The sequence below is a fragment of the Schistocerca cancellata genome, chromosome 2 (genome assembly GCF_023864275.1).
Source record: "Schistocerca cancellata isolate TAMUIC-IGC-003103 chromosome 2, iqSchCanc2.1, whole genome shotgun sequence".
Classification (NCBI taxonomy): domain Eukaryota; kingdom Metazoa; phylum Arthropoda; class Insecta; order Orthoptera; family Acrididae; genus Schistocerca; species Schistocerca cancellata.
Window position 1 is genome coordinate 582,346,096 of NC_064627.1, and position 27,272 is coordinate 582,373,367.

General features: G+C 39.5%; 1 protein-coding gene across 3 annotated transcripts in view; it reads left to right on the forward strand.

The window, feature by feature from the left end:
• LOC126162197 (major facilitator superfamily domain-containing protein 1-like) overlaps window positions 1-27,272 on the forward strand; it is a 124,593-nt gene that overhangs the window by 47,219 nt on the left and 50,102 nt on the right. For all 3 annotated transcript variants that reach the window (XM_049918527.1, XM_049918528.1, XM_049918530.1), the window contains exons 5-6: window positions 8,707-8,912; window positions 15,012-15,222. In XM_049918527.1, coding sequence (XP_049774484.1) covers window positions 8,707-8,912; window positions 15,012-15,222 — 417 coding nt within the window. The remainder of the gene's footprint in view (window positions 1-8,706; window positions 8,913-15,011; window positions 15,223-27,272) is intronic.

The following is a 27,272-nucleotide window of genomic DNA, read 5'->3' on the forward strand; positions in this document are numbered from 1 at the left end:
TGTAACACGTCCAATATTTGGTATGTAATAAACGGCACAATAAATGGTACTTATTATGTCACTAAGAGTACTTTGTGGCAAAAAGGAAGATGAATCAAAGCCAGAATTATATTCCATTACAGGATTCGGAAAGTTGAATACCAACTATGTCAAAAGCTGCTAGCATGGGATTCTCTATGAAATACAAGGAAATATGAACAGAAATAAGAAATATACTTACCCTTTAAGTAAACTGAGCAACGGAAATTGTATTTCTTTGCAAGAACAAGTATACAAGAGTCCACAGAACGTAATGTGATGATACAACCTCGTGTTCTATTTGAAACAAAAGTAAAAAAGTAAATACTGAATCATCACACCATCAAATATTACGAATGCATCCAAAAATTAAGCAGAATAATAGCAACATACTTACACTGCAATTTAAACGAAAAATCACAATCACGTTGCTACGATACCAAAACAATTATGGAAGACTATGTCATCCAATAGGAACACGAGACTATAAATTGCAAAACTAGCAGCACTCCAAGTGGCCTGGGACCAAACCAACATCATGTTACCGGAAGTCCCTATATGAGTTTCACCCCCTTGGTGTACCCCACTCATGGTTACTACAAATATTGGAAATATACAAAGTAGATCCTAAATTGATACAGTTCCTAAACATAGTAATGAAAAATTGGAAAACCACACTTAATATCCAAACAAATTCAAATAATATCACATCACAGCCAATACAGATTAAGCGTGGAATATACCAAGGAGACTCATTAAGTCCTTTCTGGTTCTGCCTTGCTCTGAACCCACTATCCAACATGCTAAATAATACAAATTATGGATATAATATTACTGGAACATACCCACACAAAATCCCACATTTGCTATACATGGATGATCTAAAACTACTGGCAGCAACAAATCAACAACTCAACCAATTACTAAAGATAACAGAAGTATTCAGCAATGATATAAATATGGCTTTTCGAACAGACAAATGTAAGAAAAATAGCATAGTCAAGGGAAAACACACTAAACAAGAAGATTTACATATTGGATAACCACAGCGACTGCATAGAAGCGATGGAAAAAACAGATGCCTACAAATATCTAGGATACAGACAAAAAATAGGAATAGATAATACAAATATTAAAGAAGAACTAAAAGAAAAATATAGACAAAGACTAACAAAAATACTGAAAACAGAATTGACAGCAAGAAACAAGACAAAAGCTATAAATACTTATGCTATACCAATATTGACCTACTCATTTGGAGTAGTGAAATGGAGTAACACAGACCTAGAAGCACTCAATACACTTATACGATCACAATGCCACAAATATAGAATACATCACATACATTCAGCAACAGAAAGATTCACATTAAGCAGAAAGGAAGGAGGAAGGGGATTTATCGACATAAAAAACCTACATTATGGACAGGTAGACAATTTAGGAAAATTCTTTCTAGAACGAGCAGAAACTAGCAAAATACACAAAGCAATCACTCATATAAATGCATCGGCTACACCACTGCAATTTCATAACCACTTCTACAACCCTTTAGATCACATAACATTAACAGATACGAAGAAAGTAAATTGGAAACAGAAAACACTACATGGCAAGCACCCGTATCATCTAACACAGCCACACATCGATCAAGACGCATCCAACACATGGCTAAGAAAAGTGAGACGGAAGGATTCATGATTGCAATACAGGATCAAACAATAAACACCAGGTATTATAGCAAGCATATTATTAAAGATCCCAATACTACAACAGATAAATGCAGACTTTGCAAACAACAAATAGAAACAGTAGATCACATCACAAGCAGATGTACAATACTAGCGAATACAGAATACCCCAGAAGACATGACAATGTAGCAAAAATAATACATCAACAACTTGCCTTACAACATAAACTTATAAAACAACACATTCCCTCATACAAGTATGCACCACAAAATACACTGGAGAATGATGAATACAAATTATACTGGAGCAGAACCATTATAACAGATAAAACACCACCACATAACAAACCTGACATCATACTCACCAATAAAAAGAAGAAATTGACACAACTAATCGAAATATCCATACCCCATACAATAAATATACAAAAGAAAACAGGAGAAAAAATTGAAAAATACATCCAACTGGCTGAGGAAGTCAAGAACATGTGGCATCAGGATAAAGTTGACGTTATACCAATTATACTATCAACTGCAGGAGTCATCCACACAATATCCACCAGTACATCAATGCAATACAGCTACATCCAAACTTATATATTCAACTAAAGAAATCCGTAATTATTGATACATGTTCAAAAACCCAAAAGTTCCTAAATGCAATATAACATATACCGTACAGTTAAAAGGAAGTCACGCTTGATCAAGGTCCGCGTCACTTTCCATTTTTGACGAGACATAACGTCTGAGAAAAGAAAGAAAGAAATAACAATTTCATGTGGCTTAATGGCAAGGTGCAAGTCTTTCAATTGGAAGCCACTTTGGCAACTTGTGTGTCCCTACTCTTTCCCAGTTATCTAACTGGGGAAGGAGATCAGCAGTTCAATGTAGAATCCAAACCACTTATTATTCCTGGTGATTCTTCAGATTGTTGAAGAATTGAAGGCTAGATTAAAGGCAGACTGAAAATTTATGTGATCCAATCAGATTCGATCCCACAACCATTTGGTTTCCAGGCACATGCTTTACCAGTAGACCAATAGGCCCCACCAGGTTAGGATGGTAGAGAGGTGGATGAAATGGTCTGTATATTTTATGCGGGGACCTAGGCTGTGGTCAATGGTTTGGAGGCATTAGTCGAGAGCCGAGATCCTACATTATGGTGTGTGGATGGTTTTCTGATTCTGGGGAAAAAGGTAGATGGTAGGTGTGCAAAGAGTAATGAGGAAGAGTAAGGAGGTGGATATAGGAGAGCGATAGTGGGATACACTCAAGGATTTGAGCAGGATTTGGACATTATGTTTGGGTTTATGGATTGGGATCTCTGTGACAGGAATTGGATATGAGAGATACAGACAGATCGTAGACCTATTCTGTCAGGTAATCAATACACTTCTTTCTGACAGTGGTGGAGTTTTTGTCTGCAGGGAAGGTTTCTAAATTGGAGTCTGTCTGGAGGCTGTGGATGGCTGTTGTTTCCTCCATTGAGAAGTTTGTGTTATTGGAAAGGACAGTGACACCAAGTATATAGTAAAGAATTCCTCGAAGGTAAGCAGTGGGTGGTTAGGTGGGAGCTGAAGAGGTTCGCAGTTCAAATGGGATATGAGTGGGGGTGAGACAATGTTCAATCTTGGATTCTGATTAGCATTGGTTGGACTGGAAGGTGACAAAATGTGTTTCCACTGTAGGGATAAGGAGGAGGAGAGTAAATCTTTGACAAGTAACTTTGGGGTTGGTCTGAAAGTGAGGCTAAGGATGCTACCCCTCTGGAAGTGGTATTTCACCTTCTACTCAGTGTATAAAATTTCCTATTCCATCCTTACACAATACCCACGTCCAACACACTGACACATGGGTTGTACCATTGAGGAAGGCCCAGGTGCAAGACCTGTGCAATACACCCACCCAGCACATCCTACTCCAGTCCCACATAGTCATAACCTATTCTATCATAGGCAGGGCCAAACATGAAAGTAACTATATCATGCTAGCTCTGCTGTAACTTCAGCACAGATTTTTATATGGGCATATCCACCAACTGGCTGTCCAGACAACTGAATAGTCACTGTCAAACTATGACCAAGATGAGAGTTGACCACTCAGTGCCAGAAAACACTACTGGGCACAAAATGCTAAATTTCACTGGCTTCTTCGGAACCTGTGACACCTGGATCCTCCCCTCCATTGCCAATTTGTGTGAATTAAGTAGTTTGTTATTTTTCCTGCAACACTTCCGTCAATCCTGTAATCCTCCTGGCCTCAGGCTCTGATAGCCCCTGTCGACACACGCTTCTCTTCCTGACCCAAGACTTAACTCATCTTGCAGTCACCTCTCCGTCCCCCAACCCCCCTTCCCCCCTCCACAGTTTCCCTCTTCATCTGTTGTATCTCCTCCCTCCCCCTCAACACTTTGTGTCTCTCCTCTTCCTCCATTCCTGACACAACCCCCTTATGCCAGTCAAGCTACAATGCTGAAAACATGTAGTCAGCTGTGACAATGTAGCCACCATTTGTGTGTGTGTGTGTGTGTGGGGGGGGGGGGGGGGGGGGGGGGAGCAGGCGTTAACAGGCACACATTCTTCTTATGTATCTGAAGAAGGATTTATCAAAACCTAGCAGTGTTCCCAGATTTGTTTGTGTCTATCGATGACTTAATGCACAACTATTCAGTGAGTCATTACTGTAACTCCTTGTATTGTTTGTATTCTGTTGTGGACTTTCCATTACCTTGAGGTTGTTTCAGGTTATTCAGATCCCATCAGTTCAATTTCCTATGTTTGTGCAATTTCTTCAGCTTTAGTTTGCATTATGTAACTAATAAATTATGGTTAGAACCCACATCTGCTCCTGCAAATGCTTTACATTTTAAAGTCTAATTTCTAAATCTCTCTTACCATTATATACTCTATCTGAAATGTTGCAGTGTCTCTAGGTCCCTTCCACATATGCAGCCTTCTTTCATGAGTCTTAGTCCAATTGTTAGAAATTATGAAATTGTTCTATGTGCAAAATTCCACCAGGCAGCTTCCCCTTTCACTCCTTTCTCCTTGTTCTATTCTCTTAATACACTGATGGAAAAAAATTGCAACACAGAAAAAATAATTAATGTAGAGTAAAGAAATTTCGGGAATACATTTGTCTAGGTAATATATTTAAGTGATTAACATTGCAGGATCACAGTTTAATGTAAGAGCAAGATAAGCAATTGGAAATGTGAAATGCTGATACATTAATAACTGATGTAACCAGCAGAATGTTGAATGCAGGCATGCGAATGTGTGTGTATTGTGTACAGGTGTCAGATGTCAGTTTGTGGGCTGGCCTGTTGCACTTGGTCGTTCAGTACAGGGACAAGGCCAAGGCAACATGCCGACACTCTGTAGAGTATGATGGATTACAACAGCGGTATGTTGGAAAAAATCCTGGAATGCTGTTCATGAATGGCAGCACAGCAGATCGGATCACCAGATTGACATATAAATTTGCAGCCAGGGTGTGTGGGCTAACTATGAGTGTGTTCCCGCTGTCATAGAAAATCGCACCTCAGACAGTAACTCCAGGTGTAGATCCAGTGTGTTTAGCACTGAAACAGGTTTGTTGCAGCCCCTCAATTGGTCTCCTCCTAACAAACACACTGCCATCACTGGCACCAAGGCAAAACCAGCTTTCATCAGAAAACACAACAGATCTCCACCTCACCCTCCAATGAGCTCTTACTTGACACCCCTGATGTCACGAATGGCAGTGGTTTGGGATCAGTGGAATGCACTCTACAGGATATCTGGCTCAGAGCTGTCCTTGAAGTAACCAATTTTGTCTCGGTTCATTGTGTCACATTATTGCTGCTCAAATTGCTGTTTTGGATGCAGTATGATGCGCCAGAGCCATACACTGAACACGGTGGTCTTCCCATTAGGTATTGCCACGTAGCCGTCCAGAGTCCGGTCTCCTCGTGACAGCTGCCAGCAAGCATGCATAATGGCTACATTCTTGCCAAATATTTCTGCAGTATTGTTGAAGGTGCTATTACACAAACTCATTCGAACTCAGTGAGGTGTTGTTAATGGTGGCTTTGTCGCCTTAATGGCATTCTTGACTAGCATCAACTCACCACGTCCAATCTCAATGGTAACCAATACTCATGACGGTTACAGCATGTATTTAAAGCAAACCTGATTTACATCCTCACAGTTGCACTACTAGTGCCACTCATGTGACTGGCACGAAATATGAATAGACATCACCTTTCAAATGTAGAAAAATGTCTACCAGATTTATTTTGTCATAACTTGTTCTTGGTGTTGTGATTTTTGTTTCCATCAGTGTATTTCACCTTTTCTTTTCCTGACTATTGAATGCAAATTCCCTATAACAAATAAATTTGCATCTCCCTTAATATACTGAATAATCTCCTCACAGAAGTTCTTTTTAATCTCATCATCTGCACAGCTAGTAGGATATACACTTGTATGTAAGTCATGTCTTTTTGTCTATCTTCACCACAATAATGTGTTCACTATGCTGTTCATTCCTAGTTTCCTGTGTGCTATTAGACTTATTCTTGCATTACCTCTGATTATGTGTTGATAATCCTGTATTACCTGACCAAAAATTCTCTTCTTCCTGTCATCACACTTCATTAATTCTCCCCTTATGTAGCTTCAACCTTTCTGTTTCCCTTTTCAAGTTCACTAAGTTACCTACACAGTTAATGAATCCAGCATGCTGTGCTCCAAGCCATAGGGTGTTAGAATTGCCTTTTCCGATGACAACATCCTCCTGAGTAGATGCACTGGAAGATCCAAATTGGGGACTACTTTATCAAGAGAATGCTGCCATCTTTAAACCATATAGTAGAGCTTCAGGTGGTTGACCTAGTAGATAGTGTCGGAAGTTCCGTGCGGCTTTCCGCGAATGATGCTGTAGTATACAGAGAAGTTGCAGCATTAGAAAATTGTAGCGAAATGCAGGAAGATCTGCAGCGGATAGGCACTTGGTGCAGGGAGTGTCAACTGACCCTTAACATAGACAAATGTAATGTATTGCGAATACATAGAAAGAAGGATCCGTTATTGTATGATTATATGATAGCGAAACAAAAACACTGGTAGCAGTTACTTCTGTAAAATATCTGGGAGTATGTGTGCGGAACGATTTGAAGTGGAATGATCATATAAAATTAATTGTTGGTAAGGCGGGTGCCAGGTTGAGATTCATTGGGAGAGTCCTTAGAAAATGTAGTCCATCAACAAAGGAGGTGGCTTAAAAAACACTCGTTCGATGTATACTTGAGTATTGCTCATCAGTGTGGGATCCATACCAGGTTGGATTGACAGAGGAGATCCAAAGAAGAGCGGCGCGTTTTGTCACAGGGTTATTTGGTAAGCGGGATAGCGTTACGGAGATGTTTAGCAAACTCAAGTGGCAGACTCTACAAGAGAGGCGCTCTGCATCGCATTGTAGCTTGCTCGCCAGGTTTCGAGAGGGTGCGTTTCTGGATGAGGTATCGAATATATTGCTTCCCCCTACTTATACCGCCCGAGGAGATCACGAATGTAAAATTAGAGAGATTCGAGCGCGCATGGAGGCTTTCAGACAGTCATTCTTCCCGCGAACCATACGCAACTGGAACAGAAAAGGGAGGTAATGACAGTGGCACGTAAAGTGCTCTCCGCCACACACCGTTGGGTGGCTTGTGGAGTATAAATGTAGATGTAGATGTAGGTCCTCGGGAAATGTTACTGATGTAGTTTCCCCTTGCTGTCAGACATTTGCTGTACCAACATAGCAGGCCCAATTTCATTAAAGTTACAAAGCCATATAAGTCAGTCATCCTGACCATTACCCCTGCTATTCCTGAAAAGGCTGCTGCCCCCTTCAAGAAATCTGACATCTCCTAACCTCTGCACAGAAACCCCCTCTGGTGTGGTAACACCTACAATATGGTTATCCATATTATTTATCTGTATAAGTCACTGTTTAAACATTTATGATATGTCAGATAAATGTTCCTCAGCCTTTGTAAAGTGTTAAGATTGTCATATTTTTACCTCGCTATCTTGTCCATATTAATATCAAATAAAACTATAACTGATTGTGAATGTTGTCCATTTTTTCAATTAAGTAAATTCTTTGATAATATTTTTCCAGATCTTGTTCTATTGTAAAATTTTGAAAGTCAGAAAAACAATTTTGATGTCTATTTTCTAAGATTTGTTTAGTCCCATCTCGTTTTACATTTGTTTTTATTCTGCCTATCAGAAGTGGTGATTAACTTACTTTATGATATGACACTATGTGTTAAAAGAGAGCAAATGGTAACTTTATAAGATATAATAGTGTCTATGATACATCACTTACTGGATCGGTTGATAAGTATCAGACTTCAAATCAAATGGCTAAAAATTTAATTTTCATTTGAGTATCACATTAAGTGCCAGATGGAAATGCCTCCTCTTGGCTATGTTGTGTGTAATGAAAAAAGAAAAAAGTCAGATTGTGCTGTGGTATTAGTTCTACATAAACCTAGGTTTCCATAGCTGCTTTCCTGCCCATTTTTGGGAGCAAAATCAGGGAATGAGAAAGGTTAAGGTACCAATGTTGAAATCAGCAAAATTTACCTGTGAAAATACTCATGAGAGGAATAAATGCAGAGATACTGAAAAAAAGGTAAATTGACAGGCAAATTACCAAATTAAAGTGAATATATGATGGGGTACAACTATTGAGACACAATGTTATATTAGTATTTCTGTAGCTTTTTAAGTTTATGCTCTTTCATTCCATTGTTTGCTACTACTTCCCCTGTGAGGTTTCTTACATTAACCTTGAAGCAGCCTGTGGTACCACAAGGTTGAGTTTAGAGTTTATCTCTTAACAATCAAAAACGTTTGCCAAATATTGATGTCTTATCAGCTTGCACATTCACCTTCTTTTTAAAATTGTTGACTGATTAGGATTTAAGAAACTACATTTATGTATAATTCAATATCTGTTTTAGGATTGGAGGTGAATCTTTGGCTGTAGCACAAAACAACTATGCTGTCTTGTGGTTTAAAGGAAAAGAACTTAATATGGTTTTTGGACTACAGATGAGTTTTGCTAGAGTTGGTTCTACAGTTAATTTTAATGTGATGGAACCATTGTATTCCTGGGTCAATCAGTACTACAAAGGCTATATGTGTATTGGTGTTGTACTCTTCATTGGTGAGAATTTGTATTAAATTTCTTTTTTCATATTTGTGATTTTTCGTGATTTATTTCATTTTAGTTTGTTAAAATATAGTAGTTTTACATATTTGTTGTTTCAAAATATTCTCTCTTATTTCAGTTTTCTCACTGACTTACCTGTACAGCAGTGTCACAGTTTAAAAAAAACCTGGTGTTGTACTTTGTCTCTTTGATGTTCAATCATAGTAGAGAGAGGATAACTAAGGAGTCTGAGAGTGATTGTATAGTGGTAGAATGCAGGATCAGTTTTTGAAAGAAATAGATTTTATTTTTTGAATGATATCCAGATTTGTTATTGCTTTCGACTTCTCCAAAAATGGATGGACTGATTTCCAGTCAATTTGCAGCCGTGTCTGTTAGGAGGAAAACTTGTGTTTTGTCCTTAGTGGCCTTTTTGCTATCACTGTGTTGAGTCAACCAAAGAAAAGAGTGAAAAGAGTAGACTAAGATATAGGTAGTTGCGTATGTAGCTATCATAAAACACAGACCAGAGAAGCAAATTAGTAAGCCTTTGAGAACACTGCATGGTAAACTTGGTTAGTTGATGCATTTATTATTTATTTATCGGAACATTAGCGTGACATACACAAGAATGTTGAATTTAGCTGCCAGCAGAACTTATAGAGGATAATGACAGACTGCAGTAGTTTGGATATACCTATTGACGCATAGAATGAATTGGACATAAATAGATAAGAAAATAAAATCCTTGAAACAGCACAAAATATACTGAACACATTAACAGAAGCGTAGTCAAAGATTAGCTCACAAATCTGCAGAGTGAAGTCAGAGAACACTGAGGAAAAGATTGTTATTCCAACAGGCAAATAAGTGCACTTATACTAGGTTTATAGTGACAGTTGTGTGGGGCTATGCAAAGCATAGTTTGGATACACCAACTCTGTCCCCATCTTAATTCATTTATTTAATCTGGTTATAATGCAGAATTAATGAAACCTTTGAACATATACTGAATTTTCCATCCATATTTGGCAGAACCTGATAATAATATTAAAGAATCTCTTGGTAGTCTTAAAGCCTGGTGCCTTGAGAGGGGGATGATGTATGGAGAGTAAGCTTTGTCACCAAAATGTAGTGTTAGAAATGACACAAATCATACGCAGAAGTAACAAAAACTAAGATGTTTCATATAAACTTGATAAAGTAATATTTTGTACATATTACTTTGTGATAAATATCCTGTTTCACTGGTATATGAGTAGAGTTCCAGTTTTACTTTGCGTACTGTTACAGATTCCTGTTGACGCATTCATTCTGCACTCACCCATACTATTTTGCCCAAACTATGCAGTTGTTAGTGTGATATATCAAGTGTGTGTTGTACATTATCTTTTGCCTCTGAATGATATGTCTCTTGGATGATCTCAGCAGAGTATACTTTGTTACAAAACTGTTGGACAGATCAAAATTGTTAGTAAAAGCATTTCCTGTGAACAGCGAAGAACCAAACATGTAATGATAGTGTCCCAGTAGGATCACTTCTTTACTCTTATGCCTTGCTTAACTCATACCTTCTAAACAAAAATTTGTGTATGCACTGTACTGTGGTGTTTTACCTGCTGATGTTTTTGGGAACAATATTACTGTATAATTGTTCAAGAAACATGGAGGTATGAGGACTAGCCTTGGGAAATATTTCTTGAAATTTGTTTAAACCTACTATTTTGTTGCATCACAATGTGATGTGAACATGACCAGAAAAAAAAAAAATTACTACCAACATCCCAACTTTGAGTAACTTCAGACTTTTTCTGTAATGCATCATAGACACATTGCGTGCCATTACTGTTCCAGAACTTATGCTCTTCTGGGTGTAAAAATAGATGCAATTTAAATAGAAATTTATACATGATGTACAATTAATAAATATTGATAGAAAATAATTTGCTGTATTATATATATATATACACACTCCTGGAAATGGAAAAAAGAACACATTGACACCGGTGTGTCAGACCCACCATACTTGCTCCGGACACTGCGAGAGGGCTGTACAAGCAATGATCACACGCACGGCACAGCGGACACACCAGGAACCGCGGTGTTGGCCGTCGAATGGCACTAGCTGTGCAGCATTTGTGCACCGCCGCCGTCAGTGTCAGCCAGTTCGCCGTGGCATACGGAGCTCCATCGCAGTCTTTAACACTGGTATCATGCCGCGACAGCGTGGACGTGAACTGTATGTGCAGTTGACGGACTTTGAGCGAGGGCGTATAGTGGGCATGCGGGAGGCCGGGTGGACGTACCGCCGAATTGCTCAACACGTGGGGTGTGAGGTCTCCACAGTACATCGATGTTGTCGCCAGTGGTCGGCGGAAGGTGCACGTGCCCGTCGACCTGGGACCGGACCGCAGCGACGCACGGATGCACGCCAAGACCGTAGGATCCTACGCAGTGCCGTAGGGGACCGCACCGCCACTTCCCAGCAAATTAGGGACACTGTTGCTCCTGGGGTATCGGCGAGGACCATTCACAACCGTCTCCATGAAGCTGGGCTACGGTCCCGCACACCGTTAGGCCGTCTTCCGCTCACGCCCCAACATCGTGCAGCCCGCCTCCAGTGGTGTCGCGACAGGCATGAATGGAGGGACGAATGGAGACATGTCGTCTTCAGCGATGAGAGTCGCTTCTGCCTTGGTGCCAATGATGGTCGTATGCGTGTTTGGCGCCATGCAGGTGAGCGCCACAATCAGGACTGCATACGACCGAGGCACACAGGGCCAACACCCGGCATCATGGTGTGGGGAGCGATCTCCTACACTGGCCGTACACCACTGGTGATTGTCGAGGGGACACTGAATAGTGCACGGTACATCCAAACCGTCATCGAACCCATCGTTCTACCATTCCTAGACCGGCAAGGGAACTTGCTGTTCCAACAGGACAATGCACGTCCGCATGTATCCCGTGCCACCCAACGTGCTCTAGAAGGTGTAAGTCAACTACCCTGGCCAGCAAGATCTCCGGATCTGTCCCCCATTGAGCATGTTTGGGAGTGGATGAAGCGTCGTCTCACGCGGTCTGCACGTCCAGCACGAACGCTGGTCCAACTGAGGCGCCAGGTGGAAATGGCATGGCAAGCCGTTCCACAGGACTACATCCAGCATCTCTACGATCGTCTCCATGGGAGAATAGCAGCCTGCATTGCTGCGAAAGGTGGATATACACTGTACTAGTGCCGACATTGTGCATGCTCTGTTGCCTGTGTCTATGTGCCTGTGGTTCTGTCAGTGTGATCATGTGATGTATCTGACCACAGTGTTTGTGGTGTACCCTATGGTCCAGCTAAAGATGGTAAATGTTCAAAATGATCTCCTTCCGCTGTGTTACACCATCGACAACAACTTATAATAGACTGACGTGCTAATTGTTCCTAATGAAATAGAATCACAAGTTTGCTCAATTTGCTCATTAAGGGCATCCAGCGTTTGTGGTCTTGAGAGTACCCCATAAAAATAGGTCTAGAGGAAATAAATAAGGAGATCGTTGTATCAGTCTGAAACAGAATGTGCAATTGAGAAATGCCCTCACGTAAAACAGTCAATAAGACTAGGAGTCAATCAGATGCAACATTTTTAGGTAAGAGTCACCTGAGTCAATGTTTCCAAAGAAGTACAGCCTGATTAACACTCTAGAAGACAGCCCACACTAGTCTGATACTCCTGGTAGACTAACATGCCTTTCCTTGGCTTCTCACTGGCCCAGTACCCATAATTATAATGGTTAATTGCTCTGTTAAGTTTAAAGAAACAACGCTTCATCCGACCAAAGCATTAGATCTTGAAGCCTAACTCTTCTTCACATCTCTTAGTGATCCTTTCACAAAATTCACTTCACCTATCAGGATCATCCTCTTTAACAGCATGGAAATGAATTGGACTGTAAACTTAAATTTCTGAGCCCTGAAAATTATATTAATACTGCTTTTGCAGAATCCACCCTCACTAGAGCATTACCTCACAGGTTTTTCGGAGATTGTGTGTATGCCTGGATCACTGCATCAATACTTTCCTTGTCTGTAGAATGTCTCTTTCTTCCGCAGTCCTCTTATTCTGTCCCGTTCTTTCGATGTCAAACTTATCTCGGATTCTTTTAACTGTTACCCTTGTTGGTGGTGTTCCAAATTCAACCCTCACTCACATTTTGTGTTTTCCAGTAAAACTTTAGCACCCATTTCCATTGATCCAATGATAATGTCATGTTTGTTTACAATTCTGAAACAAAAGAAAGTGTTTTTACATTTTTCACCGCTTTCTGAATTATTGCCCACAAAACTGTACTTCTGTCTCCTTCAATTAAAGAGATATTCAGTTTTAGAGAGTGTATACATTATTTTGGGACACTCCGTATTGGTTAAATATTAGAATTATTGAAATATCTCTATATTGAAACTTTGTGCTTATATTAAGACTGTTTATCAGATAGTTCGAACTCACACCCTTGACATTCACAAGCAGTCCTCTGGCAGTCGGATTTATCCAAACACACTTCACAGCATGACTCAAAACAGCTTCAGTTGCAGTGCGCTATGTAATTTTAACCTCTCAGAAAGTTTTACTACACCATACCCTCCACTTCAAAGTGAAGTCAGTGTCCTTACATCTACTAATTGTTTGATGAACTCTCTATGTAATAAAATACAATATTATTTTACTTCTATGACTTGTCAATAACAGTTAATATTTTAACTCCATTTTTATTTTTCGCTGTGGTAGTAAATACCTATAGAAAGAAGAAATGGATTAGACAAGGTTAGTTTGTGCATGCTGAAATAAGAGGAGATGGGGAGGGATTGAGGTTCAACAAGTTCATGTGGCACAGGAAGGTACAAAAAATAATATGTGTAGAAACATAAGACTGAAGGATGAAGGGTGATCAATTTGAAGATCTAGGAATAATTATATCAGCAGGAAAAGTGTGGAAACCTGAGATGCAGCAACAACAATTCGTGCGCTCATGTAACTGTGTGTTGTGCATGAACAAAACCGTTGATAGAGTGATTCACAAGACAGAGCATGTCCGATTTGGAAGGTGATGGATAAAACACAGGAAAGAAGATGGAGAAAAGGACAGACAGTAACAAAAGAAAACAGTGTAGGGTTGTGGGATGTAACAAAAGCCATTAGGCAGAATATTGAATGGAAAGTCCAGAATGTAATAGCAACAATAATGTGACAAGAATAGATTGCTACCCACTATATAGAGGAGATGCAGACAGGCACAATGAAAATACTGCTATTTATTTAAGCTTTTGGCCAAAAGATGCACACACACACACTCTCTCTCTCTCTCTCTCTCTCTCTCTCTCTCTCTCTACCACTGTCTCTGGACATGTAGTGCTGCTTGTGGAAGCACACAGGGATGTGATGGTTACAGGCTAGGACTGCTAGGTGCAGTCAGGTGGTTACATGGGGGGAGGGGGGTAGAAGTAGGGAGGGGGAAAAAGACTAGTGGATGCGTTGGTAGACTAGAAGACCATCTAGTACTGGAGTGGTAGAAGAGAAGGGTATAGGTAGGTGGAGGACAGGGTCTAGCAAAGTTTGAGGCTGGAGGTATTACAGGAATGTAGGATGTACTGTAGGGAGGGCTCTCACATGCACAATTTGGAAAAACTGTTGTTGGTAGGAAGGAGTGAGGTAGTGAAGGCTGCGAAGCTGTCATTCAAGTGAAGCACATTGTGTTGGGCAGCATGTTCAGCAACTGGGTGGTCCAGCTGTGTAAGCAATTAGTATATGTTGGCAAGAGTCGAAGGAAATCCTTCACACTGATAAAGGGGTAAAGTGAGAGGTGGGGAAACTCATTTTCTCCTTCCAGCCTCCACCTTGTACACTCTACAGATTAATTTTCTGTTTTCAAATGACTACTGTTAACCTAGGTTTCAAAAATAACTTTGATCAAAACTACGAATAAATTGTAACTGTTTCAGTAAGAGAACTTTCTGCCCTTTGTCGAGATCACGTATTTTGCCACTGCATAATTTCTTAGTGTTGTATGTGAGATTATGATGTTTAAAGTTCATTATAAAACATCTTCAATATTTTTGTACATTTTCAGCATCAGTAACTTGCATAATGTCCCTCGTCTCTGCTATTATTCTGGCATACTTGGATAGACGAGCTGAAAGGATCCTAAAGAGAACGATGGTCCAGGATGGAGAAGTGGTGAGAATAACAGATGTCAAAGATTTTCCTGCCATATTCTGGATGATTGCCATTATCTGCATTGCATACTATGTGGCCATATTTCCTTTCATCGCACTTGGAAAGTATGTCCTGCGGTTCCTAGATTTTGTTAAGGTTTTTTTATGTTCCGTATTGTTTTATGTCAGTACTGCACTGAGTTTCTTCTTTTATTTTTTCCTACAATTTTGATTTTAAGCCAAGCTTTATTTTATTTTATTTTGCTGATGAGCTGCTACCAGCTACATATGCAGTTAACTTTAGTTTCAAACAGCGCAAGATGCTACAATGAGCCACCTAGTTGTTGGTAGTGTTAGACTGTCTGAAAATAGATATCCATATTTCATAATAAAGGTTCTCTTATTTTGAAGAAACATTAAACTGGGAATTGTCTTAGTGCCTAATTGCTTCTGTCATACAATTATGTATAATATGACAGTCTTATTGAACTGACAGTTGGGATATTCTCTCGAGGAACCAACTTCAAAGATGATAATTTGCTCTGGCATAATATTGAAAAAATTGTACTGAAATGTCTGCCAGATAAGATCACTTGACTTTATGTACATGTTGTATCTGGGTTTCAGTAACTAAGGATGTCTTGACCAGGTTCATACCATTGTTATGTTAACAGTATCAAGGCCTGCTATACTTTTTCTTTCACATTGCTCATTAAATTAGTAAGTCTTGTAATAATGTATGCAGAGACACTGGTCTTCCTTTGCTTTGATAATTGATTTGACAAAGCCCGGTTATATGTTGACTGCATAGACTTTAATTGAACTTTACGTGTTTAGTATGTTTTTAGGAACTACTGCTTCTTTAAAATATGTTTTACGTACTTCCTAACAACAAATGTATGTGTGAAAGTGCTTCTTATATATGCACAGTGGTAACTTTCATTTCTTAAGTAAATAGTTGACAAATTTTAAGTCAGTATTCCTGCAAAATTAAACTAGCTCTGCATAGTCCATTTCTTGAGCTGTTAAGACAGTATTCCAAATAAAAGGGCTGTTAAAATTCTGTAATATTGTAACATCATGGACAATACATGGTGTTTCAAAATTCTTATTATGGACCTCTGAAGCCTTGTACTCACCTGGCATCTAAATTGTGTAATATTCGATGTGGACAGTATCCATATAGCAAGATTAACAAAGACCAAAAAATGTTGACTGGTGGAAAAAAATTTGTGCAGTCGCAGATTTTTGTACATTGGTAGGGGGAGTGTCATGAACTGCATACTAAACATCCTGAGTGTGTGTGTGTGTGTGTGTGTGTGGGGGGGGGGGGGGGGGGAGTGTATTTAAAGGTATTTTTTAGGTGTTTCATGATTATCTAGAAAACTGTGGCATCTAGCAAAAATGAAGAAGAAATATTGTTTATACAATATGTAAGTGCAATAGAACCATATTTAGGAATACATTGAGTTCTGAGGGTGTAATGGGGGAAAAGCCGGGGGGGGGGGGGGGGGCGCCAGATTATGGTCATGCACTTCCCTCTTACGTAGGTCTGCAAAAAGAAGAGAGCAAGCATGTGAGTCCCCATTCTCTCTACAGCACTGGGTTACATATAGCAACTATGGGGTATGAAACTTCGGGAAGATTAAAACTGTATGCTACATTTAGATTTGAACTTGGGACCTGTGCCTTTCGCAGGCCAGCACTCTACTGACTGAGCTACCGAGCTACCCAAGCATAATTCATGACATTCCCTCACAGGTTTACTTCCACCAGTATTTCATCTCCAACCTTCCAAATTGGTCTCGGTTTGGCACACAGTTTTGATGTGCCAGGAAGTTTCATATCAGTACACACTCCACTGCAGATCGAAAATTTCATTATGGGGACTACAGGTTGTTCCCAAAGTTATACCGGTACTTCCATAGCTCCTCTTGTGAATCATTAGTGACACAGTGTGCAGAACTTTCCCAGGGGGAGTTGATTATATTCAACAAAGTGTGTTAAAACTACATTGGATACAAATAAGAGTTGCTAATAATGCTAATGCAAGAAACGCATGTGGGCAGACACTACGTACATCGCTGCACACTGTTCTACACTGCTACAGTGGAAATTGATTTGGAAAAGCCTCAGCTTAGACACCTTGTCGGCAGTTGTAGCATTTTTCCAGGAGAGGTGACATCCTCCACTATGAGCACTGTCCATGCAGTTTACAGACAGACTATACCCTCCCAACATTTTGTGTTCATTTCTGTTACGGAAGTAGGCAAAATAACTTAACTGATCCTATGTTTATGTAATATAGTTCGTTTCACTTTATTGAGTGAGTGCTGTACTTGTGCTGCTTGATACCTTCCTGATATAATAACTGCTTCATGGGTTCACAGGCATTGTGCCATTATAGTGTTGTACAAGCTGCACAGTATTTCTAGGAGACAGCTGCTCATCATCTTCAGGTGCCTGCTGATGTGTTGCTGCGGAGTCTCACCAATATATTACGCTGACTCACTAGGAAAACGCAGATGCCAAGGGGTGGGCCTGTAACATCATCGTAGATGAATCATAGAGCATGACGACATCCAATGCTCCCAGCTGGAGAAATGGGCCCCAGTCTTTGCATGTGCAACTCCTTGGACTCTGATTCTCCATCTGTGTTGACTCGGATTCATTCATCTGCAGCTGATGATGCCTTAGTAGGGCCAGTGCTGGTTCCCATGCCTTGTTGAGTTGAAATCCAAAGTTTCTATTAATCAGGTCATTACACATATTTCATCTGCTTCTTTAATGATGGATTACCAATATGTTCTGGGACCCAGCATTAAAGATGCAGTCAAAATACATATAATGACCTGATTAATAGAGACCCTGAATTTTAACTCGGCAAGGTATGGTAACCAGCATTGATGGTACTGAGGTATCAACAACTGCAGATGAACAAATCCAAGTCAATGCAGATGGAGAATTGGAGTCTGCACACTTAAACTGGATGCCAACACTGCCTGCACGCGAGCTGAGACATGACTTGCAGCTGCGCCATCCCCACGTCGCACATGCGAAGACTGTGGCCTGTTTCTTTGGCAGGGGGCAGTGGATGTCACCTTGTTCCATTATTCATGTGCTATGGGCGTTACAGCCCCACCCCTTAGTACCTACGCTATTTTCTAGCAAGTCAGTGTGTATACTGCCAAGCCACTGCAGCAACAGGTCAGTACGCACCTGAAGATGACAAGCAGCTGTCTGGTTGAAATATTGTGCAGCTTCCACAACATTATCCAATGTGGTGTCTGTGAACCAATGAAGCAGTACTATACTTATTTGAAATTGCTGAGAGCTTTTATGTAAAATATGTTCTTTTTAAACAGAGGTTGAGAAGTGTTTAATTTGTAAGTCTGATGTTGACTGGACCCTATGTAGTGCTGATGGGAAAGGGTTGGATTGGTAAGTATGGCATCTTACTGCTGTCTGTTATTGTCACCATATTGTAAAGCCATGTTGTAGTCATTTGGTGGTGAGTTAATGAATGATCAGGAAGTTATTCAACTTGTCTCACCATTGTGCTACTGGTAAATTGCATAAATCTCTTCCATTCAGAAATTGCTGGCACTTGTTAAATGGGCTGCACTGAGTGGAACCACTTACCACACATCCACAGTATGTCTTCCAAGGAGGGTGTGAATATATCTGTTGGAAAGGGACTGATCATGTTCAGTATTCTGCTGTAATGCATTGCTTGACTTGAGTTGAAATATATCAAGTTCTATAACACCTAGGGGACGTAATTCTGTTGCAGAGGGAGACAATTTAAGCCTTTGGGCCTCTTCATGTTTTGAAGAGCTGAGGCTGAGAGGTGATGCATTTGACACCCTTGATCCTCGCACTGACTGGTCAGGAATTTTAGTGCGTTGTTCATTACCATTCCCCTTACCACTGAACAAAGATTTGTGACTACACAATTTTTTCCCCATAATTTTTCTTAGTGGGCTGGACTGATACATTGGTACATTGTATTGTCATAGTCCTTATACAAATTCTCTCATCCACACCTACTGCTGGTTTACCAAGACTGGAAAATGTTAAAAGAAACTGGTTATAATTGGAACTGAGCAGCAAAGATCAGATAAACAACAACAATGATGGTGATAAACAACAACAATGATGGTACAAAATTAACATGTTGTTTTATTATACGGATGAGGAAATATTAATTTACATATAATTTTCAGTTGAATTACAAATAATATGTGCACATGTGTGCATTTAGAATTAATATTTCTCATTACAGCACAAGTAGAAATCAGTGGACTGTATTGTATAAACTGTGAAACAAGGTAAAATGTGCTTACTTCATAGAGTGTCTGTCCATTTTCATTGCCTTAATTGCAGTCTGTTTGCTGAATTCTCCTGGATTCCATGACTTGTAATTGGTGGTAACCAAACCACTTTGATGTTTTTTATAGTAGTTCTCTTCTGAATTTTTATTTTTAAATTGTGTGTTTTTTCCTCTCTTTTGTTGTGACATTTCATATTATTTGGCCAAGTGCACATAGCATGCTTCTTTTTGCTTCTGTTTTTGTATTCTTGTGATCTCATATCCCAAAGGCACTTGAGGGCCTGGAAATCTCCAGTTCTTTTCAGTGTTGTCTCTGTGGCAAGTAGAAACTAAATCAGAATACATACAGACTACAATAAGTCACATAACATTGTCACACGTTTTCCACTTCAATAAGGAAATGAACCTGTAACTTCATTGTGACACTTGTAGAGCATGAGAAATATGTCGTGGGACAGTCCTGAAACTTCTCTTGTGAGTCATGCTCCACAACTTTTGTTGCTAGGTGTGTACGAGGCTTAAATGTTGTAGAGGGTACTTGGCAGATAAAGTTTTGATAAGGAACTCTGCTACGGAAATATAATGTTTTGATATAAAATAATTGTGAATATTGGATAACTTTCAAATCTCCCACTTACAATATTGCACAAACTGAGAACAGGGTGCCATAGTCAGTCTCTGTTGTAATTATGACACGACATACTGTTTTTGCCTGACTACAACAATGATGTGAGAAACTGTTACGTTTGCAACTACGAAGACTGAGTGTGGTGCTGCATGGACACACTGCACTCTAGACATTGAAGAGGATGTCCTCTGTTATGTGGAAAAGATAAGTTCTTGAAACATTACCAATGCCTTGAACTCCTGTAGAGAACACAGGTAAACTTCATTTCTCTACTCTGTGTGCATTTTGATGTGGGAGATCTGAAAGTGATCAAATCTTTGAATTTATTTTACATCCAAGTGGTACATTGGTTCCTTATCAAAACTTGATCTACTAAATCCCCTCTACAACCCCAAGAAGCCTGTAATAGGAATTGTGAAACATCCTATGTTTTGAATCTCCGGACATCAGCAGTCCTTTTTTCTCTTTGTGAAAGAACACATTTTCTTTTGGTGTCAAAATTCAGCTCCACCACTCGTGTTTTATACACTGTATAATCACGGGTGTCACCACACATCCCAAATACCCTGTTATGGTGACAGTTGCCAAATTCAAGAGACTTGTGATTGGTAGGCTGTTGAGAACATCAAAATTATCAGTGAAACACAGTTCACATTTTTTGTACACTGTTGTTGTTGTTGTTTTGTTGCTGTTGTGGTCTTCAGTCCTGAGACTGGTTTGATGCAGCTCTCCATGCTACTCTATCCTGTGCAAGCTTCTTCATCTCCCAGTACCTACTGCAACCTACATCCTTCTGAATCTGCTTCGTGTTTCATCTCTTGGTCTCCCGCTACAATTTTTACCCTCCGCGCTGCCCTCCAATACTAAATTGGTGATCTCTTGATGCCTCAGGACATGTCCTACCAACCGATCCCTTCTTCTAGTCAAGTTGTGCCACAAACTTCTCTTCTCCGCAATCCTATTCGACACTTCCTCATTAATTATGTGATTTACCCATCTAATCTTCAGCATTCTTCTGTAGCACCACATTTCAAAAGCTTCTATTTTCTTCTTGTCTAAACTATTTATCGTCCATGTTTCACTTCCATACATGGCTACACTCCATACAAATACTTTCAGAAACGACTTCCTAACACTTAAATCAATACTTGATGTTAACAAATTTCTCTTCTTCAGAAACGCATTCCTTCCCATTGCCAGTCTACATTTTATATCCTCTCTACTTCGACCATCATCAGTTATTTTGCTCCCCAAATAACAAAACTCCTTTACTACTTTAAGTGTCTCACTTCGTAATCTAATTCCCTCAGCATCACCTGATTTAATTCGACTACATTCCATTACCTAGTTTTGCTTTTGTTGATCTTCACCTTGTACCCTCCTTTGAAAACACTGTCCATTCTGTTCAGCTGCTCTTCCAAGTCCTTTGCTGTCTCTGACAGAATTACAATGTCATCGGCGAACCTCAAAGTTTTTATTTCTTCTCCATGGATTTTAATACCTACTCCGAACTTTTCTTTTGTTTCCTTTAATACTTACTCAATATACAGATTGAATAGGATCGGGGATAGGCTACAACCCTGTCTCACTCCGTTCCCAACCGCTGCTTCCCTTTCATGTCCCTCAACTCTTATAACTGCCATTTGGTTTCTATACAGATTGTAAATAGCCTTTTGCTCCCTATATTTTACCACTGCCACCTTCAGAATTTGAAAGAGAGTATTCCAGTCAACATTGTCAAAAGCTTTCTCTAAGTCTACAAATCTAGAAACATAGGTTTGCCTTTCCTTAATCTAGCTTCTAATATAAGCCGTAGGGTCAGTATTGCCTCACATGTTCCAATATTTCTACGGAATCCAAACTGATCTTCCACAAGGTCGGCTTCTACTAGTTTTTCCATTTGTCTGTAAAGAATTCGCGTTAGTATTTTGCAGCCATGACTTATTAAAGTGATAGTTCGGTAATTTTCACATCTGTCAACACCTGCTTTCTTTGGGATTGGGATTATTATATTGTTCTTGAAGTCTGAGGGTATTTCGCCTGTCTCATACATCTTGCTCACCAGATGGTTAGAGTTTTGTCATGACTGGCTCTCCCGAGGCCATCAGTAGTTCCAATGGAATGTTGTCTACTCCCGGGGCCTTGTTTCGACTCAGGTCTTTCAGTGCTCTGTCAAACTCTTCATGCAGTATCATATCTCCCATTTCATCTTCATCTACATCCTCTTCCATTTCCATAAATTGTCCTCAAGTGCATCGCCCTTGTATAGACCCTCTATATACTCCTTCCACCTTTCTGCTTTCCCTTCTTTGCTTAGAACTGGGTTTCCATCTGAGCTCTTGATATTAATGCAAGTGGTTGTCTTTTCTCCAAAGGTCTCTTTAATTTTCCTGTAGGCAGTATCTATCTTACGATAAGCCTCTACATCCTTACATTTATCCTCTAGCCATCCCTGTTTAGCCATTTTGCACTTCCTGTCAATCTCATTTTTGAGACGTTTGTATTCCTTGTTGCCAAATAATGTTGCAAATAGTAGAGGCAAGTGAATATGTACATTCTGATGTTTGGTTTTCTTAGTTTTCTGTACCACATTTTTAACTGATAACCAGATTCAATCCAATGGAGTATTCTCACAAATATGTAATTATCGTGAATAATTGTTGATTAGTAGACCCAGTATGTTGTGCTAGATGTTGTATATCTAATGGCAGGTCTCCTTTTTGTTGATAATCTCCATAATAGAATGAAGGAACTGGATAGTATTGAATTACAAGGTTATTAATATCATTACCTGATGTGGGTCACAACATACTTACTCAAAAGCTCACGCTCAAATCAGAGGTGACACTGGATTTTAGGTCATCCATTTCTCAGTACAACAGTGGCTGCATGCAGGAGTGCAATGGTGATGGGGTCAGCTGAGATTTTTCACCTCTCTGTGGTTGGAGACAGTACAGAACGACTTAGATGTTAGGCTGAGGTGGCAGATATGGTGGTGGTAAGGAAATGAGACTTCGGTTTAGCTTGCTAGTTTGCTTTTTATTACTTGGTCATTAGTTTGCAATGAACGTGCAGAAGAGCTCAGACATTGGTTTATGACTTAAGTTAACATAGATGAACTTTACATGATTCTCAAATCAGTTACAAGAACAAATGACCACCCTGGCCTATCACTTTAAGATTTTTGTATGCACAGTAACATATGGTACTACAAACCATGAACCATGCTAGGACCAGATTCTGTTGCTCTTATTGAACCCTTTAAGTTCAAGTACTCGCCTAAATGTAAGTGAAATTCAGCCACAGGTACAGGTAGATACATGTATGATGGAAATCAGTGACCCTAGTCCACAGGTACAAACAGGCAAGCTTTCTTAGTGTACAGGCTTTATTGAGCGTAATGCTCACGTAATATCTGCTAGGTGGTTGGTCATCTGACTGGAATTCTCCTCTGTCTGGAAGGAACTCTCCCCTCGTCTGCAGCTCTCCCCCGTCTGCAGCTCTCCCTAGTCTGGAATCTGCCTTGATTGATGTTTGAGGGCCTCTATTTCTGGCATTTGGGGCCATTTGCTTACAGATGGTAACTGACTGTGTCTCTTTTTACCTCTGGTACACTATTAGCGATTGTGAAGTCAGTGGTTTCTCAATGCAAATGACCTCTTAATGGACTGGTGAAAGTGTCTTGCACTGTACATCTGTCTATAAGTTACAAGGCTTACTGCTAATATTCATACTTGATGTTTTTTTTTTTTTTTTTTTTTTTTTCCTGAAAACTCTTGACGATTCATCCAATACACCTCCCATACCAGGAGAAAATTTGTCCTCAAATCTTATGCATTAATTCTACACTTTTTTCTTATACAAGTTATATTGGTGTTTTCATACATGGAGGTAAATAAATGAGTTTCTCTTTTCTTTTATCAAATAAATATACAAACATGTTTTTTCTATTAATATAATTACTAGAGTCCTGTAACACACACATGTACAATCAGTTTTCTCATGTTTTCCATCCTTCATCTGCGATCTTGTGTATCTGGTGGCGAAGCACTGTGGTTGGAAATAATTTCACTTAGGGGGTGCACTTCTTGTGAGATTTTCCCATGAGTCATATCACAATTTATATGCACAAGGTCATAATGTTTCCCTTCTTTCCACTTGCTGTGCTGGTTTCTGCGTCTTGACTTGTCTAAGAATCACTACTATGGTTATGAGGGTAGTGGTGGTTACTAATGCATAGATGGAACTGTATGTTTTCCAGTTGGATCTCTCAGTCTGTGCTACTCTTTTGTGTAATCGTAACTTATATTCTAATTCATGCATGCACTGCCCTAGCCCTTTTAGGTCCTGCAAGTGTGTATGCTCTCAGGTGCAGGAAAGCGCAGTTCTGTATCTTCGCCATTATTTGCATGTATTTTAGTTTTGGACTGGACCTCCTTCATAGTTATTTTAACATTGGGTGGTATGTGTCAGAGGCCTCACTCAGTCTGTATTGTCAGCTGGATATGTAGTCTAGTCTCTCGCCATATTCCATAAACTTTACTGAGAATGTCAGTTTACTGTTCCTTTCATGATTGTATCTATTGGTTTACAACTATCACATAACAGTGGTAGTCTTTCATCTTTGTGGGCTACATAGACCCATTCATCCGGTTCGGGGGGTGGGGAGTCAAAATTTTATATGCTCACTCATATAGTATCTGCTGTTGGTAGTTGGTCATCCAAGGCTGCTGTTTGGAACTTTCCTTGCTCTGGAACTCTGTCTTGCTTGAGAGCATCTATGTAAGGCATTTGGGGCTGTTAGCTTACAGATGGTATATGACTGTGTCTATATGACTGTGTCTCTTTTTACCTCCAATTCGCAATCAGTGAGTGTGAAATCAGCAGTTTCTCAATAAGTAGGACCTTCTAGTGGACTGACAAAAGCAGCTTGCACTGTACGCCTTTAAGTTACAATGTTTACTGCTAATATTCATAATTAGATTTTTTTCCTTTTTTTATGGCAACTCTTCATGTCTTGGTCATTACAGTAGCAACCTTCTGTAACAAATCAATCATGTGTTTGCACTGCAAATTTTGGTGTTGCTTGGACTTAGGTGACAGGATTTTTAATAAGGAATTCAGCCTATTGGACCATTGGGAACAGGAGACTTTGATCTGACTGGATGTATAATCCACAATGTGAAGAGAAGAGGATTTGTCAAATTTCATGGAGTATAAGACCTATCAGATGAATCACATTACTTGTAAGTTTATTCTAACAATCTCAGTGGCAAAAGCTAATTGCCCCAAATGAGGCGTCTCCATGAAAGTGACCAAGTCTTGATGCATGACTACCATCAGCTGCTGGTGCTAATCTTATGGTTCTCTCTCCAACTCACCAGCCAAAGTTCACTTTATAATTTGTCAGCTAATTATACTAACTTTCTACCTTGAATCCTGAATTAAAGAGTTTTGCACAATTTCCCCTTAGATCTCTGCCATAGCAGTGAAATAAGATCTCGTCTTGATTGGCTGTCTGTGAAGTAATGATACTCTTTTCACTCTTAGAAGCAGTATCAAGGGACAGACGTATTCTTTTTACTATAGGATATCAATGAGGTAAGGCTGCTTCTCAGGGCTTTTGTTAGCCACCAATGACATGGAGTCCCCACCATGGGGCCCATCACTTTCTCTCACCACCTATGCTTTCTTGCCGAAAGTGCTGCCTTCAGCATTAACAGAATTTGACTATGATTGGTATTCTCTCTAGCCTCCTCCAGCATATAAACACTTGAACATACCTGTTGTCAAGGCACCCACTGTCCAAGCAATGCCATTGACAGGATCGCTCTGTTTGAGACTCTGTCTACACATTTATCACGCAGATGGCTGCCCTGAAGACTAGCACCTTGGTGCCATTCCGGACTGATTAGAAAACTTCTTGTAGCTTCACTTGCCAAGTGTGAACATTTTCTCTCTTCTTCATTTATATTACCTGTCAAAATTACTACTTAAAATTGGTCTTCGTGTGTTTAAAACAATAAAGGTAAATTAACTAAAAATAAAATCAATAGTGTTTTGATGAAACATTATTAATTGTTTAATTCATCCAGTAATTATTGGAGGAAGATTGGTAAAGATTAACATATATGAGACTTAAGAGGCACCCAAAACTAGGTGCATGCCTTAGCCATCACTTTCGCCACTACTGATATAAAAATTGATATGTGATGGATTTTGCTGTCTGAAATTGCTAATTTTTGCAGCAAGCATCTAGAGGGAAGTGAGTGGTGTAGATGAATTCCAGTTTTGAGGTGCTGGTAGCTGTCACACTGCCCATTTCAGTTGTTATAGCTGTGTTTTGTAAATACAAATTCAGTAATGTAAAAACAACTAGATCTAGTGGTGTTAGTAAATTCAGTAAGAGTTGAATGGGACTTAATTGTGGAGATGCAGGGGAGAGTTTTAAAATGATGAAATAGTGTAGTTTAGGCAAAACAATAAATAAGCAGCAAGTATTCCGTAGTCAGTGTTCCTAGGAGGGAAGGTTGATATTTTCATGAAATAATATTGAGGAAGTCCAGAGAGCCAGCATTATGCATCAGATGTGGAAGATAATTGACCTCTAGTGCCCCCCAGTGAATGAACTGATAGGTGCTTCTTTAATTTAATCAAGGTGACATTGTTGCTATGTATTTTGATTGAATGGGTAAAAAATCTACTCACCAAGTGGTGGCAGAACACACACATAAAAGGAAGTTATAAATGAACAGATTAGCACATAAGGTAGAAAACAGATGACAGTTTGAAAAAGACAGGCAACAACAAAGACTGACAAGACGGTTACATAAGAAGGAATGATGGCTACATGGGCTAACATAAGAACGAAAACAATCAATTTTTTACAGTATAATGTAATTAAATAGATGAAAAATCTATGCTCCAAGCAGCAGCAGAACACACACATAAAAGAAGGTTATAAATGAACAGATTAAAACCTAAGGTGAAAAAGATACAGTTTGAACAAGGTGGATGACAACAAAGACTGGCAAAAGGGGTACATAAGAAAATTGATTATTTTTGTTGTTACATTAGCCCATGTGGCTACCATTCCTTCTTATGTAACTAACTTGTCATTCTTTATTGTCATCTGTCTGTTCAAACTGTCATCTGTTTTCTACCTTATGTGATAATCCGTTTGTTTATAACCTTCTTATATGTGTGTGTTCTGCT